At 37.3% G+C, this 17702-nt stretch overlaps 1 protein-coding gene across 1 annotated transcript in view; it reads left to right on the forward strand.

Moving 5' to 3' along the window:
• MALRD1 (MAM and LDL receptor class A domain containing 1) overlaps positions 1-17702 on the forward strand; it is a gene marked incomplete at its 5' end in the record, with an annotated part of 744051 nt that overhangs the window by 35195 nt on the left and 691154 nt on the right. Inside the window, one exon of the mRNA XM_080810106.1 lies at positions 8965-9061. Within this exon, the coding sequence (XP_080666232.1) occupies positions 8965-9061 (97 nt within the window). The remainder of the gene's footprint in view (positions 1-8964; positions 9062-17702) is intronic.

Consider the following 17702-nt stretch of genomic DNA (forward strand, 5'->3'; position numbering starts at 1 on the left):
GCAGGCCGATTTAACCATCTTGGCTAAAGCAGGTTTCCTTTATTGTCTGTTATTTGAATAGTATAATAATCAATTTTATAATTTTAATACAGAGTAGAAAATCATCTGCCATGTGATGGATTTAGCACTTGCTTAACTATAGGGATTGAATTGGATTGAATTTTAACTTCGGTTATTTTGAGTGGCAAGAGGAAGGATGGGAGAATGAGCAGGATTTCTACTATAAAATTGAATTGTAAGCTATAAGAATGACACATTTTCTTAATTGATCTGTCATAAATTCACTGTAGTTTGAAATTTCAGGCTTTTGTAAACTAAATGGGGTTCCAAAGAGGATCAGAGAAAATCACTTCGTAGATGGTTAAATGACACCTAGATGAGAGCACGTTAGAGGAACTGTATGGCTGGAAACATAACTCTGCCATTTGGAGCTTTGCACTCTATTGAAATCAGATATATTGGTGTGGGGGCTGCGTGGGGACCACAGGGTATCTTAAGCCATCAGGCATTCAAGTCCTCCTGTGAATGATTGATTCATTTTTTAAATAAAGACTCACTTGGGGCACTCAGGGTGTATCATGTGGGATTCAGGGAATGTTCCTAGTATATGTGAAGAAAAGAATTTTCTCCCAGCTTTATTGAGATATAACTGATATGTGTGTAAATTTAATGGATGTAATGTGATGATTTGATGCATGTACATTGTGAAGTGATTTTCACAATAAAGTTAGCTAACATATCCATCACATCACAAAATTATAAATTTTATCATGCAGTAAAAACATTTAAGATCTACTCTCTTAGCAACTTGGAAGTATATAGTACAGTATTATTATCTATATTCACCATGCTGCTTATAGATACTGAGAATTTAGTCATTTTATAACTGGAAGTTAATGCCCTTTGACCAATATTTCCCTGTTTCCCCACCATGCAGACCCTGGCAACTGAAAAATTGCTCTGTTTCTATGTTTGGCTTTTATAGATTCCATGTGTAAGTGAATCATAGAGTATTTGTCTTTCTGTGACTTATTTCACTTAGCATAGTACCCTCAAAGTTCCAGCACGCTGTTATAAGTGATAGGATTTCTTTCCATTTTTGGCTGAATTATACCTTTGTATGTATACACCACATTTTCTTTCTCCATTCATCTGTTGATGGACACGTGGGTTGTTTATGGCTTGGCTGTTGTAAATAATGTTTCAATAAATATGAGAGTGCAGATATCTCTTTGAGGTTGTGATCTCAGTTCAATACCCAGAAGTGGGATTGCTAGATCATATGGTAGTTCTATTTTTAATTGTTTGAAGAACCGCCATACTGTTTTTCATAACAGCTGCACCAGTTTCCATTCCCACCAACATGTGAGTAAGGGTTCCCTTTTCTCCACATTCCTCCAAACACATTATCTCTTATCTTTTTGATAATAGCCCCTCTGAGAGGTGTGAAATGGTATCTCATTGTACTTTTGATTTGCATTTCCCTGATGATCAGTGATGTTGAGCATCTTTTCATGTACCTGTTGGCTATTTCTCTGTCTTCTTTGGAATGTCTATCTTTGGAATGATATACTCTAACTATTTTATTTGTGTGACATTTTTTTCACTATTGAGTTGTACGAGTTTCTTTCTTTTTTTTTTTTTAAGATTTTATTTATTTATTTGACAGATCACAAGTAGGCAGAGAGGCAGGCAGAGAGAGAGGGGGAAGCAGGCTCCCTGCTGAGCAGAGAGCCTGGTGTGAGGCTCGATCCTAGGACCCTGGGACCATGACCTGAGCCGAAGGCAGAGGCTTTAACCCACTGAGCCACCCCAGGCGCCCGAGTTGTACGAGTTTCTTATGTATTTTGGATGTTAACCCCTTATCTGATAGATAGTTTGTAAGGGGGGCAGTAATGATAGGCATGTGGAAGGGAGACTATGTGTTCCTGGATTTGGGGTATGTGTTGTGCAGACTGAGAACTCTGCGTACCAATAATGCATCTAATTTATTGTGGATTTTCAGGTATCATTAACCACTAAAGAAGTTACTAGTTTTTTTTTTTTTAAGATTTTATTTATTATTTATTTGAAGGAGAGAAGGAGAGACAGCATTAGTGGAGGGGGGAAGGGCAAAGGGAGAGGGGGAAGCAGGCTCCCCGCTGAGCAGAGAGCCCGATGCGGGGTTCGATTCCAGGACCCTGAGATCATGACCTGAGCTGAAGGCAAATGCTCAACCCACTGAGCCACCCAGATGCCCCTAGTTTATTTCTTAGCACTTCTCTTCTTTCTCCCCTATGTCTCTCTGTCTTCTCTCAATAACAAAACAAAACACAAGAGCAACAAAACGGAGCCAAGAGTGCTTTTGAGGGGATTGAGTCACAATGACTGGATGCTGAAGGATGGACTTGCTGCAGTCCCTTCTGTCTATATGCTCACATAAACTTTAATGACTGAAATGGGATTTTGTCTGTGTATAAACTTTGTCAGCATTTACACTTCCTTTCTGACTCTGAAGCAGAGTGGATGGTTAAAGAACCCTAACCTATCTTTTTGCCAAGCTTTGTGCCTTCCCATCTCTGTCTCCAACTCAAGGTCAAGATCTTTACGGGTAGGGTAGCCAGACGGAGATCTGGCGATTGGGTAGGACTGGAACCGGCTGAGTCTTGTGTGTTAAACCCCTTAAAACAACTTCCTTGTTTTTTTCCCAGCCATCCGTTCCCAAGTGGCACATTGCAGGGGCTGATGATTAAATATGTGTAGCAGCTAACTATAAAACTGAAAACTCCCAAATATATCACCGCGGGGGCCGCGGGGCTGTAGCTGAGGCAGCGAGGTTATTCACTTGAGTGCTTTAAAATGAGTCAGTGGCTCCAGCGAAAGCAGATGCCTGTGCAGTATATTAAGTAGTTTGCCAAAATACTTTATTGCTGATATGAAAACAGCGCCTCTACCTTAGAGGCTTTGTAAAACTTAGGAAACCGTATGACTCTCCTGGGATCCTTTGGCTACACCAATCTTTAAGATTGCAGGCATGTGTTCGTTCTGTCCTGTCAGCAAGGGAGCAGGTGTTCACATGCTTTTGCTTAGCTGAGCCACAGAGTCGCACTGTGCTTGTCATACTTCCCGCAGTCCTCTCGTAGCTTCGTCCTGCAAAAGCTTGAGTGACAGGCTTATTGGAGGGCATTTTGTAATCAGCGTCTCCAGACAATATCTGCTGCCTCATCAGTTTACAAGCCTCCGAGAATTACTCTGTTTTCTGCAGCTTTCCCTCCATGCTGCCTTTGGACAGTTTTAAAGCCTTTCATGCTTCCTTTAGAGATAACCAAATAGGAGATGGCAGTTTCCGCTGGACCGGGGCGTGGCATGGGTTTCTGAGAAAGTCTCTGTCATATGGGGGCTTTGTCACCCTTATGTGTAAAGTGCTAGGTCTATGCCTTAATGAAATGAAGCTCGTTCATTTCTGAGGGAGTACTGCAGCCTGACAAGGAATTGTGTTTATGCATCTAGTAAACAAAGACAGCAGCATTTAAGAAAGTTTCTGAAGATGTTTAAGGAGTAATAACATCTAGGATTTACTGAGCACTTACTTAGCCCATATAATGCCCTGCATTTAGTCCTTTGTATATATGATTTTATGGGCCCTGCACGGCAGTCTTCTGAATCAGAACTATAATTCACAAGCTTCAGAGAGTGAAATAACCTATTAAACTCCATCCAGATTAGAACCCAGTATAGTTTGATTTCACATCTTAATCATTTACTCACTGAGCCGTGATCATTTCTTTATCATGTTAAAGCATTATAAGGATTAAAAAAATAAAAAAGCATTACAAGGATTTATAAAATATAGATGGAAAAATCCAACTTCTAGATTTGTCCAAATATGTTGCAGGTGACTCATTAAACATTCTTTTGCCTGCTGTGTTGGATAAAACAACACTTTTACACATTATTCTGCTGATTAACTGCAATTGCATTTCTCAAAATTGTAGACTTAAGCAATTCATCTTGCTGTTGTCCTAAAATATTTGCAGAAGCAAATAATAAACCAGGCCAAGTATATAGCAGAAATTTAGTCTCAGATGCAAGTAAAACCTTCCCTCACTCTCCTTTCCTTTGTTCTTGAAGGCACTTTCATATTGCTTTTATGGGTAGGAAGGAAGGAATACTGTATTACTAAGTATATCATTGACCGTGATTTTCATGTCAAATGTTTGGATTCTCAAAGTAAATGAGAACTCAGTGTCTGAATTTTAAAATGATATCAAAGCATTTTTTATATGCTATTATCTGCTTGTCATTTCTTTGATATTCCATTTCAACATGCCAAAGAGTTTTTAGCAACCTTGTATTCAGAAACAATAGATTTTTGTTAACATGGATGAAAGAGAAGTACTCATAAAAATAAATACAAATCATTAACTTAAAAAACCTCTACTCTCAAACTCTTCTAAATCATGATTGGAGTCATTTTCCCTTATAAGTCGAGACTATTTACTGTGTGAACCCATGATGGCAAAAAATTACAGTCATCTTTTTGCATTTCACACGTTTGCTTGAGAAATAATATTGAGTGCACACTACTGATTAAGAAAACTTTAATATGATAAACCTAATTACTAGAGTTTCTGTTCATGCAGTTACTGGTATCATCCAAGCGAGTTTATGGCCATTATTTAGCTACTGTCAAAGATTCGCTGAAGATTTAAATCTTGAAGGCTTGAACGCTGACTCCTTGCCTCCCTTAGAGGCCATCTTCTCTTAAAATGCTTGGGGTGAAAGCAATTTGTCTATTATTTGCTGTTGATCAGTGCAGCCCTTACCTGACTTCTGTGATGTCGTTAAACTTCTAACTTCCTTATCTGTGTTATTTTATTTGCTGGTTTGCTATTCTTTGCTTTATTTTCCCTAATGCAGTTAAAATGAGGTGGATGTTTGGAAAAACTTATTTACCAAAGTTTTGGGGAAAACAAAGAATGCTAGACCTCACTTTTCTTAGAAATACAACTACCATATACAAACATGGCTGCTGACCCTAGACCTGGCTTTTTAAAAAAATCATCTTGAGATTCCACTTTCTTGAGCTGGTTCAACCCATCCTTCTTTTTAGGATCCCAACCAAAATCTCTGGAAAAGTCTTTCTGTTTAAATATATTTAATTTGAGTACTGTTTATGTCTGATGGGTCTTAAGTTTTATAGCTACACAGACCCATAGGTGAATTTCATTTACATTTAGAGAAACGGTGTTCTCCCTAAGGAAAACATTTCCCCTTGCTAGACCAGTAGGCTCAAATGGTAGCCAATTTTCACACTAACTTTCCTTCAGTTAGACCAAGTTAATGTGTAATTTAATTGAATCAAACAAATATACATATTGCAAACTTTGATGGAAAGAATTGAAGGTGAGAAGGTCACTTAAGAGCCTTTTCATTAGATCGGGAATGAAGATACAGGGAGAGAAGTTGGAATGGAAAGAAGAGAAGGCTTCACAGGTCTTGATGGTTTGGATGTAGGGCTAGAAGAGAATGTGATTCCTCAAGCCACTTTGGAGTTTTGAGCATTGAAAAGTGGCAGTCTTCCGGTGCCATTGTCAGAGAATGGGAGTCATGGGAGGGGAAAAAATATTATGACTTAGAAGTGACTTTTGTCATCTGGTGAAAATGTCCAGGAGGCTGTGGAGATACGGGCAGAAAGCTCAGAGAAGTGGATGATGTTTGTGATATAAATTTGTGTTTCATCGGCTTGGGTGACAGTTTAAACCCTGAAGATCAATGGGTTTGAGAAGAAAGTGTGGAGAAAGAAGGAACAAACTGGTGATTAGTTCATGCTTATCTCTCCCTCTCTCTTTTAATATGGCTACCACTGGTGTGTCCTTAGCTCAACAAAAACAGGTGAAAAGATTTTCAAGAAGGATAAATCTTAATCTGTAGAGAACAGATTTTTTTTTTATCTATAAACACACTATTCATACAGTGGCTTACATACTTTATAATAACTCTGTGTTATAATAATAGGTAACACTTATTTAATACTAACTGTATACCCAGTGCTGATAGACATGTAATAACTCATTTATCTGTGTATAAATCTTAACATATAGGGAATAACATTATTATTATTTTAAAGATTTTATTATTTATTTGAGAAAGAGCTCACTTGTGAGAGAACATGAACTGGGGGGAGGGGTGGAAGGAGAGGGAGAATCAGGCTCCCCGCCGAGCAGGGAAGAGGACAGATGCGGGGCTAAATCCCAGGAGCCTGGGATCATGACCTGAGCCAAAGGCAGACGCTTAACCGACTGAGTCACCCAGGCACCCCAATAACTTATTTTTATCAGTGCCTTTTTTCAAAGAAGGAAACTGAGGTACAGAGATGTTAAATAACTTCTAATGACCTGTTGCTATTAAGTGGTTTAGCGAGGGTCTGAACCCAAGTAGTCTGTTTCCAAACACATACTTTAATCATTGTGCTCTACTCCCCTCAGATAAAATCATCCCTATGTATGTCTTTTCTTTCACCTCTGAAATGGCCTTTTATTGAAAAGCAAAGCACGGCACCTGGGTGGCTCAGTGGGTTAAAGCCTCTGCCTTCTGCTCAGGTCATGATGCCAGGATCCTGGGATTGAGCCCCATATCAGGTTCTCTGCTCAGCAGGGAGCCTGCTTCCTCCTCTCTCTCTGCCTGCCTCTCTGTCTACTTATGATCTCTGTTTGTCAAATGAATAAATAAAATCTTTAAAACAAACAAAAAAAGCAAAGCAAATTGGCAACACAATTTTAAATGTTTGTAAATTGGGTCACAAAAGGGATGCAAAATATTTGCAGTGTAACTATTAAATTCATGCAGTTTAAGTCATTCATTGAATCTTACACCAGTACACACATAAGGTTATTTCATGACTAAGAGTAGCCCAAATTTGGGCACCTGGGTGTCTCAGTCAGTTAAGCATCTGACTCTTGATCTCAGTTCAGGTCTTTATCTTATAGTCCTGAGTTCAGACCCTGTGTAGGGCTCTTCCCTGGATGTGGAGCCTACTTAAAAAAAAAAAAAAAAAAAAAAAAAAAAAAAAGAATTAAAAAAAGAGTAGTCCAAATCTAATAACCAAAACTGTATTAGTATCAGAAGCAATATTAAAATGTTAAATCGAAAAGATATCCACTAATTTTCTCACCAAATGGAATCTACAAACTAAATTTTTAGAAACTGTAAAAAGAATGACTAAATCTATAAACCAAGCAGTTAGGTTTATAGAAAATTCTGGGGAAAGTAGTGAATAAAATACTGAGAAAATAATCAATTAGTATGCATGTAAAACACTCCCATTTTATTCACGATTTTGATACTAATACACTGTAAAGGGTTTTCGTGAAAGTTGATCAGCTAGGTGCTACAAATAAACCTTGAGACTCAATTTTCTGTAATTGTTATCTTCTAGATGTGGTTTACTTGAGGTTAGTCACATTTCATCTACTTTCCTGTATATATTCCCAGAAAGATCTAGTCTCTACCAGAGATCACACAATCTGTAGTAAAATCACTACTGTTTGCCAAGTAATCTGTAGTAAAATCACTACTGTTTACCAAGTACTTTTGCCATCCTATTTCTATTTTTCCTCAAAATTTTCTATTTCAAATGTATAACCAGCACTCATCTTTTCAGGTGCCAAGTGGATTATTTGGTCTATGCAACAATCTTTGATAGGCCTTTTCCAGCATTGTCCTCCTTTACAAGTAGTCGTGTGGTTATTATGTTTTATGTGATGAGGACTCTCTTAGGGCTACATGTTGACATATTACTCAACAGGTTGTGGATGTTTCACATTATATTTTCTATAGTCTATTAGATAGCATCTTGTTTGAAAGGAAATACATCAGTATGTCATGTTGTAAAGAGAATGTGGTATGGCAAAAGGACCTGCTAGGTTCTGCTGTATGGAGATCAGCTGTCAAGCTAAAAAGCAATGCTGACTTTCTGAAATAATAAAATGTTTATATTATAAATAAGGCTGAACAATGCACATGGTTTAATGCATCTATGAATTAAGCCTCAAACATCACTGGTATTCATTAGTGAGGTTGGGAATAATGCTCTCCACCAACACAGCAATTTTCTGTTGATTTAAGTAACTAGGAAATTAGAGAGTAGTTTCTTCCTAAGTTTCTCAGATTTATTACACCAGAGTATTTCCTCTTGGTGCAAACTTGGGCTGGATTTACATCACAATATCACATTCACTCATTTTTTTTTTTTTTAAAGATGTATTTATTTATTTATTTGAGAGAGAGAGAGAGGGAGAGAGCAAGAGTGAGCATGATGGGGGGCACGGGGGCAGACAGAGAAGGAGAGGCAGAATCCTCAAGCAGACTCCTCACTGAGCATGGAGCCTGACGTGGGCCTCAATCCCAGGATTCAGAGATCATGACCTGAAGGAAAATCAAGAGTCGGACACTTAACCGGCCGAGCCACCCAGATAACCCTCACATTCACTCATTCTAATAATAAGTCACTGCACAACCATTTCTAGTCACTGTCCCAAGTTTTGTTTAGATAATGGCAGAAAATGAGCAGAAGGATAGAGCACGAGGACGCCAAGGCAAGCCTATGAGCAAAATTTAGAGAGCCAGTGGTGGAAATGTGGCACGGTTGCAAAATGCCAAGAACCAGAGATCAGAATGGAGCTGGGCCCAAGAGCTGGGAAACATTGAATAGTGTGAACACATACAAACCAAGCAGAGACGACCAGACGGCAAAAACCAGATGAATATTGGTTCATTGCACAAACATGTTATATAACCTATGGTAGACATTTGAGATAAAGAGATGACCAATTTTCTTGTCCTTGAAAATATATGTGTGGATTTCTTTCCACTTGGAAATGTCATGGTCACCAAAGTGTTTCTAGAACTGGCATGTTTTTTATTTGTAGGCTCTGTGCTATAATATTCCTTGCTTTATGTTTTTGTTTTGTTTTTCTTATGCAGGTTGTTTTTCAAGGTCAAATACTTTCAACTCCTGAACAGGATGAAGTCATAGCTATTGATGATATATCTTTCAGTTCAGGCTGCTTGCCTGCAAATGGTAAGAACTTTTTCTCATTTTGATCCTTATTGTGTATATAAATTCAGTGCATTTTAAGCATTGTGTAATGATTTTCATTCTTTGAATGAAATGAAAGCATTGTGTAATGCTCATTCGTTCTTTCTTTCTTTCTGGCCTGATGTTTTAAAGTGGGCTATTTTCCATTGTATAACAATGTCTAGGTTTATGCCAGCAGTTAAAATAAGTTGTTTTTTCACTGCGTCTGATGCTGTTAAGAGTTGAAGGGATAATTTGGTCTCAGATTTGAAACCTTGTAGCAATGTTTACACTGGCTAGTTAAATCTCACCAACAGAACTCCTTTCCCCGTAGGAGATAAGTGAAAACTGGCTTCTCCAGGCTTGAAATTGTCTTCTTGGTGAATTGATTTGACTCTTCCACTGAAAGACACAACTGGAGGGAGAGAGATATTAGTTATAATCTATTTTCTATTTAGATTGAAATAGCTAGATCAATAATCCACATATATCAGATCTAAAAAAATTACTCATATTGGTTCTCTGATTATATTAACTGAATTCTATTTACCGTGCATATTGTTCTCAATAGAAAAGTTTAATGTTAAAATTATGAATTGGTCAGGATAAATTAATTTAGTCTAATGATCATGCAAGAATCATATATATGATTATAGATAGTTGATAGATTTTTTCCCTTTTAAATGTTATTATACTATAGTATGAGATAGCATAATATAGATACTTTGTAGAGAGGATTCTAAGTTCTAATTTGGTACAAAGATATGGTAGTTGTGGTAAATTATATTTCGAGAACAGAAGAGATGAGTTGATCTACCTAAAGGAGACCAAGGAATCTTGATAAAGGATGCCTGTATTATGCTTCGATTTTAAACAGCACTTCTGCCGGTAGAAGAGCTTTATAGGAATGCATCTCTTGCCACTTAGACAAGATGGTAGGGTTTTATAGGAGCTGCTGACAGCTCCTTCCACACTAGAACACAAAAGCTTTCTCTCATCTTTATATTATCAGTTAACGGTATATTTTAGCTAAGAAATCACTATATGGTAAATTGAAATATAAATAAATTGAAATGGAGAACAAAGGGAGCAGACTATAAGGTCCACCCATTCCTAGAAGTAAATAGTTGAAGTATAAACCTCAATGCCTTTTCACCAACAGAAGGTAATATTTCTAGGATTTATCAGAAGGGAAGCAATAGATCAGGAGAGAATACACTGTTGACCGCAGGTAGAGAAGACCCAACTACTGACTGCTCTGCCGTTCAGTCTCCCCTCATGCTGTCTCCTCTGTTACCCTGCATGGTATTCCTGGGTCCAGAGCGTGCCTTGTAATGGGGCAGTTTGGTTTGCTTGGTTTGTAATGGGGCAGCTGGTCCCTAACTGTGAGCACTTCAGCAGTATCTTTATATATCACCTTTTCTTAATAGTTTCTGCAGAAACTGAGATCTGCCAAACAAATTGATCCCCAGCTAGTCCATGCATATTGCTCAGTCTAGCCAGTCACCCCCCAAAGAAAATAAGGAATGAAATCAGCTATTGGCCAGACTTTCCTAACTGTAGGGAGGATTAGGACCTGGCCTCTGCCTCTAAAACTTTGCATTACAACAAATAGGAACATGCTGGGGTTGTGCTTGGGACTTTGCATTGCCTGTATTGGGACTCTGCTGTCATTTCACAGATGACCTTTCTGTTCATCTTTGGATCTGGGAACCAAAGCCATTTCCTTAATTCTTCATGATCCATCTACTGGGACAAAGGCCAGTGTAGATGGACCATAATAAATATTCAGAAGACAGATGCCAGATTTTTAGTAAGCACTTAAAAGAGCTCTATAAGATCACTATAGAAGTGAGAAAGCAATAGTCACAGGAGTGAGAGCACAAAAGGTTGGACATTCAAAGAAAGGTTATGGTCAGATAGAAAAAATATTGGTGTCTATAATTTCTAAGACAATAGTTCCAGATAATGTTATAGCCATATTGTTTTTGAGGTGGTGTGGAAATAAAGTTTACTAAAGATAAGGCTTGAATTGTAAAGCAAAGTTATAGGCCTTTCACATGGATATTAAATTTATACAACATTACAAGGTTTGGGGCTAGAGAAGATTTTGAAATCCCAAACTGAAGTCGTCCATGAATATGGATGCATGGATGACCCAGGGCAATAAGTTGGATGTCATGAGCCAAGATGTTTCTACACATGGAAGAATAAATGAATCAACATTGGGGATTTAGAAGAATGGTGACTTTAATTTTAGGCCTTGTATTTATTGGGGCATTGGGAAAAGATATCATCCCTCTGGAGATTTGCAAAAGAAGTAGTCTCTTTTTGGAAAACACCAGTATCCAGATAAGGTCACACAGTATGTTCTTTTAACTTGAGGGTGCAGGGGGTTTTGTTTTATTGTTTTTCAAATAGAATGAGGGTCGATGGCATATTTAAACTTTTGGGAGGAAAACAAAGCAGCATGAGGTTTAATAGTGGAGAAAAAGAATAAAGTGTAATGGAATAGGATTGACATTTGGTTGGAGTTGCATTTTGTAAAGGGTAGGAGTGTGAGAGATGGTAATATTATGTAACATTAAATTTCCAAATGGGGGTGCCTGGGTGGCTCAGTGGGTTAAAGCCCCTGCCTTCTGCTCAGGTCATGATCCCAAGGTCCTGGGATAGAGACCCACATTGGGTTCTCTGCTCAGCAGGGAGCCTGCTTCCTCCTCTCTCTCTGCCTGCCTCTCTGCCTACTTGTGATCTCTGTCTGTCAAATAAATAAATAAAATCTTAAAAAAAAATTTCCAAATGATTCTTTCTAGTCAAGTTCAGAAGTTATAATGATAGACTAATCCTAGTCAATCACTAGAATCAAAGAGAAGTGATTGATTCTGAGCTTTATTCCAGACTATTAGCTGGGGATCACTGAGGATGGGGCCTGCATTTTAAAAAAGGTTCTCGGGACACTTTTTGTGAAACCAGCTGATCTCAGGTTTAAGAACTGAACTAGGATTTGGGGTGCCTGGGTAGCTCAGTGGGTTAAGCAATGGACTCTTGATTTTGGCTCAGTTCATGATCTCAGGGTCATGGAGGCTGCCCTCTCTCCCTCTTTCTCTCCCTCTGCCCCACCCCCCTCCAGCCCCTGTATGCATCCATTCACTCTCTCACTCTTAAATTAAAAAAAAAAAAAAAAAAAAAAGAACTGAACTACCATTTGGGAATCATGCATCCTGGTCTCACGCTGATTATTGCACTTGGCAGGGAGTGTCCTGGGACAGAGTTCCAGCTGATTAGAGAGTGGTTTCAGTCCCATGCAGTCCTAATGGTGATGATCAGGGTGCATCTGAGACATGCAGGCAGAGCCGACTCAACCTTTTCCAGACATCACCATCAGACATCTTACTCCAGTGGAGGGTGGAGTTCGGAATGCATTTGGATGCAAGAAAAGAGACGAGTTTTCTTAGGTGACTTAGGAAAACGAGAGGAGATGGACAGTTATGATGTAGATTCTTCAACTTTGATACTGTTAAAGTCAAGGACTAAGGGATTTCCTTGGTATTTACTTCATGCCTGTCACTTTATGTTCTTAAAATGACTGTTGAGGTTCTATACATCTCACACCCAGGGCAGGAGGAAGGCAGAAATGAGAAAGGGCAATGTTTTTGGTCATGCCATTGGCTAGATGATTGCCACATGGGTACCTCGATTGCTAGGCAGACTAATAAATTTGAGTATTTGGATTCAGCCTCTATACTAGAGGCAGGCAAGGAGAACAGGTTTATGAGATGAGTGAGCATATTTTCCAGAGAAACTCAACATCAGCATACTTAGAAGTAAATTCCAGCTTTCTTTCAAATCTGTTCCCTTGCCTTATTTTCTCTTTTTAAATTATTGACATCTGGTCTCACTCAGTAGCCTAGGAGTTATTCTTAAATCATTCTCCCCTTTTCTTATCCCTCTGTTAATTTAGTTAAAAAATAGCAGTGAGGGCCTGTCCTTACATTTTTCAAATTGTCTCCTCTTATTTACCATTATTATTTATCCAACTGTGATTCCATTAAGTATGTATTTTTTTCCCATGGATTTTTAAAAATTCTGGTTTTGATCTCTTCAACTCTACTACCAAATACTATGTACTGTCCACCAGATTATACTTTCTACCATACAAATATGACCAATCTCTACTTTTTAAAATATATCAATAACTCTTATCATGTCCAAAATAGAATTCACGTTTCTTATAAATTCTTATGATTTCAAATTTCTAAGCTCACAGGATCCTGCTCTTGCACACAAGCCCAACTTCCTCCTTCATAGTCCTCCAAGAATCCCCAGACTCTGACCAGAACAAATTGCTGGGTAGTTCAGCAACACAGTGTCATCTTATTCTTGGGTATTTTTGTAAACTTTGCTCCCTCTGCCCATTTCATGACTTTTTTTTTTTTTTTGGCTGTCCTCCTACTACTTACTCTTCCTGACTGAGCAGACTGAGTGGACGTCTCTTTTCTGGGAAGCCTTCTCTTACAGAAAAATTTCCCCAGACTCCCACCCCTACACACACACAGACACACACTGTATTGATTTATTTTTGTAGCTAAACACTACGTTTCTTGAGGAAACAGTTACTAGTGTCTTATTCCTTTATGGATCTCCAGCACAGAGCAAACACTTAATAAATACTTGTTGACTAAATGACTCAACACTGAACATGTGCAATTATTTAAGTATCAAGTATTTGGGAATTTGAGTAAATTCTTCTTTCCTCTGAGCTGCAAGTGTTCCATTTCATAGAACAGAGATTTAAATAAAATATCATGAGACTATTTTTTAGCAGTACTTATATTTATGCTAAGAATATGTATTATTTTTTTGCTTTTGTTTTAACATCAGAAATTAAGGTATGTCCTCAAGCTATCCAATGTGATTTTAGAATCTGAGATTTCTAGCTTCCAAAATCATGAGAAGACAAATTATGTTGTATAAGTCACCAGATTTGTGGTGCTTTGTTTTGGCAGCTCTAGCAAACAATTAGAGAGGCTTTCCTGAGCTAATTCTGTAACATATGAATTCTTTCTCATCTGTAGCCACTAAAGTCTCTGCTTAGGAGAGGTGGTCATCTCTACATTTTCCGTACAGACTGTAGTTTTCCCATCAGTATGGTAGCCAGAATAGAGAGATGCATTTTTAAAATGCTTAAACTAAGTAACTCTGAATCCTATATCCATTGAAAATATCTTTCAGGAATTAAGATAAAATAAAGACATTCTCAGATGAAGAAAAACTATAGAATTCATCCCTGGAAGATCTACTCTAAAAGAAATGCTAAGGCAGGTTTTCCAGCTGACAGAAAAAAAAAAATGCCAGAGGAAAATTTTATCAGTAGGAATAAAGAAAGAACAACTGAAATCATAAATACCAGAGTAAATATAATGTAATTACCTCTAAAGATTTTTATGTACACAGGACTCTTACAAGCAGATTTTTGAACATCTTCTTGGTGGGTTCAAAATATGTAGGTGTAACATATACGGTAAGTAAACTATAAAGTTGAGAGTGTAGAAGCCCATACCTTTAAGACATCTACATTTTATTAGAAATGCTAACAAACTCTATGTGGAGTGGTAAACTGAGGGGTGTGTATTATTATCCCTAGGAGGAACACTAAACAGATATAAGTAAAGGAAATAGATACACTAAAATTGAGCATAAAAATATTAAAATACTGAAATAATCCACTAGAAGACAAAAACAGAAGGTAAAAGCAGAAATAATAGTAGGGTGGTGGTAAAGAGCACAAAGAATAATAAATGCCAAGGACACAAACTGAAAAATAATAAAATTGCTAATTTAGTTATAATGATAAAATAATTACATTAAATATAAGTGGCATATGTATTCCTTTTAGAAGTCAGAGGCTGTCAGATTGGTTGAAAGATAAGAGCTAACTATATTTTGACTGCAAAAGCTCATTTAAAAATAATGATATAGATTAGTTAAAAGTGAAGGTATTCAAATATGGTTAATTAATCTATGACAAAGTAGGGAAGAATATACATTGGGGAAAAGACAGTCTCTTCAATAAATGGTGCTGGGAAATGGACATCTACATGCAAAAGAATGAAACTGGACCACTTACACCATATACAAAAATTAACTCAAAAATGAGGTAAAGACTTAAATGTGGGACATAAAAGATAAAACTCCTAGAAGTAAACATAGATAATAATGTATTTGAGATTGGCCAGCTAAGGAAAACTATAACAAAATGACAAGGCAAACTACTGAATAGAAGAAGATATTTCTGAAAATATGTGCAACAGATGTAATTATCAAAATATAAAAAGACAAATGGATAAGGAAGATGTGGTCCATATACACTATGGAGTATTATGCCTCCATCAGAAAGGATGAATACCCAATTTTTGTATCAACATGGACAGGACTGGAAGAGATTATGCTGAGTGAAATAAGTCAAGCAGAGAGAGTCAGTTATCATATGGTTTCACTTATTTGTGGAGCATAATAAATAACATGGAGGACATGGGGAGATGGAGAGGAGAAGGGAGTTGAGGGAAATTGGAAGGGGAGGTGAACCATGAGAGACTATGGACTCTGAAAAACCATCTGAGGGTTTTGAAGGGGCAGGGGGTGGGAGGTTGGGGGAGCCAGGTGGTGGGTATTATGGAGGGCATGTATTGCATGGAGCACTGGGTGTGGTACATAAACAATGAATTCTGTTACACTGAAAAGAAATTAAAAAAATATATATATATAAAGAAATTATACAACTCAACACTAAAAATTCTAGCAATCCAATTAAAAAATGAGCAGATGATCTGCATAGACATTTTTCCAAAGAAGACATTCAGATGGCCAACAGACACGTGAAAAGATGCTCAACATCACTCATCATCAGGGAAATGAACATCAAAAACCACAATGAGAAATTATTTATGCCTGTCAGAATGGCTAAAATGAAAATGACAAGAAATAATAAATACTGGTCAAGGTGTATAGAGGAAAAGAAACCCTCATGTACCATTGGTGGAAATGTACAGTGGTGAAGCCACTGTGGAAAAAATAAGGGGATTTCTCAAAAAATTAAAAATTGAAATACTATGTGATCCAATAATTCCACTATTGGGTATTTACCCAAAGTAAACAAAAACACTAATTTGAGAAGATACATGCACCCTATGTTTATCGCAGCATTATTTACAATAGCCAAGATATGGAAGCAACCTAAGTGTCCATCAGTAGACAAATGAATAAAGAGGATGTGGTGTGTGTATACACACACGCACACACACGAATATTATGCAGCCATAAAAAAAGATGAGATCTTGCCTTTTGTGACCACATGGATGAAACTAGAGGATATTATGGTAAGTGAAATAAGCCAGACAGAAAGATAAATGCCATATGATTTTAATTGTATGTAGAATAAAAAAAAAAAAAAAAACCAAATGAATAAATAAACCAAAAGCAGAAACAGAACAAACTCATGGGTGCCAGAGGGGAGGGGGGTAGAAGGATTGATAAAATGGATGAAGGGGAGTGACAGGTACAGGCTTCCAGTTATGGAATGAATAAGTCATGAGGATAAAAGGTACAAGGTAGAGACTATAGTCAATGGTACTGCAATAGTGTTGTATGGTGACAAATGGTAACTACACTTGTGGTGAGCACAGGATAATGTATAGGTTTGTTCAATCACTAGGTTGTACACCTGAAACTATTGTAACATGTGTCAACTACGCTTAAAAAAAGAAAGAACAATAAAGAATTTTTAAAAAGTGAAGGGATTAAATGAGGTGGTATCGCTATATTAATGTCAAACAAGATGTGCTCCAGAACAAGGAAAATTAATAGGGATAAAGAAGGATATGATATGATGATAAAAGGATAAACTCACTAAGAAGAACAGTCCTAAAGATATGTGTACCTAAAAGCAGCATGAAGAAATGAAAGAAGAAATAGGCAAAACTACAGTTATACAAGGAGTCTTGAACACACATCTCTCAGTAAATAATAGAAAAAGTATACCAAAAAACATCAGCAAGAATTTGCAAAACCTGTGGAAAAAAATTTGTATGGACCCACAAAAGACCTCAGATGACCAAAGCAATCGAGAAAGAACAAAGCCAGAGGCATCTTACTTCCTGATTTTAAATTAGACTACAAAACTATCCTAATTAAAACAGTTTGGTACTGCCATAAAAAAAATGACACGTAGACCAATGGAATGGAATAAAGAACCCAGAAATAAAACACTATATATAGATCAACTAATATTTGATAGGGGATTAAGGATACTTAATGGAGAAAGGATAGTCTCTTCAATAAATAGTGTTGGGAAAATTGACAGCCATGTGGAGAAATGAAATTGAACCCTTATCTTGTTCCACGAACAAAAACTAAACCTAAATGGATTAAAAACTTAAACACAAGACTTGGAGCCATAAAACTCATGGAGAAAGCATAGGGGAAAATCTCTGACAGTAATCTTGGCAACCTTTTTTTTTTTTTTTTTTGGATATGACACAAAAACCATAAGCAGCAAAAGGAAAATCAACAAGTGAGACTATACAGCAAACCAAAAAACTTCTGCACGGCAAAAGAAACAATCAACAAAATGAAAAGCCATCTATGG

Source organism: Martes martes (genome assembly GCF_963455335.1).
Source record: "Martes martes genome assembly, chromosome: 8".
NCBI lineage: Eukaryota > Metazoa > Chordata > Mammalia > Carnivora > Mustelidae > Martes > Martes martes.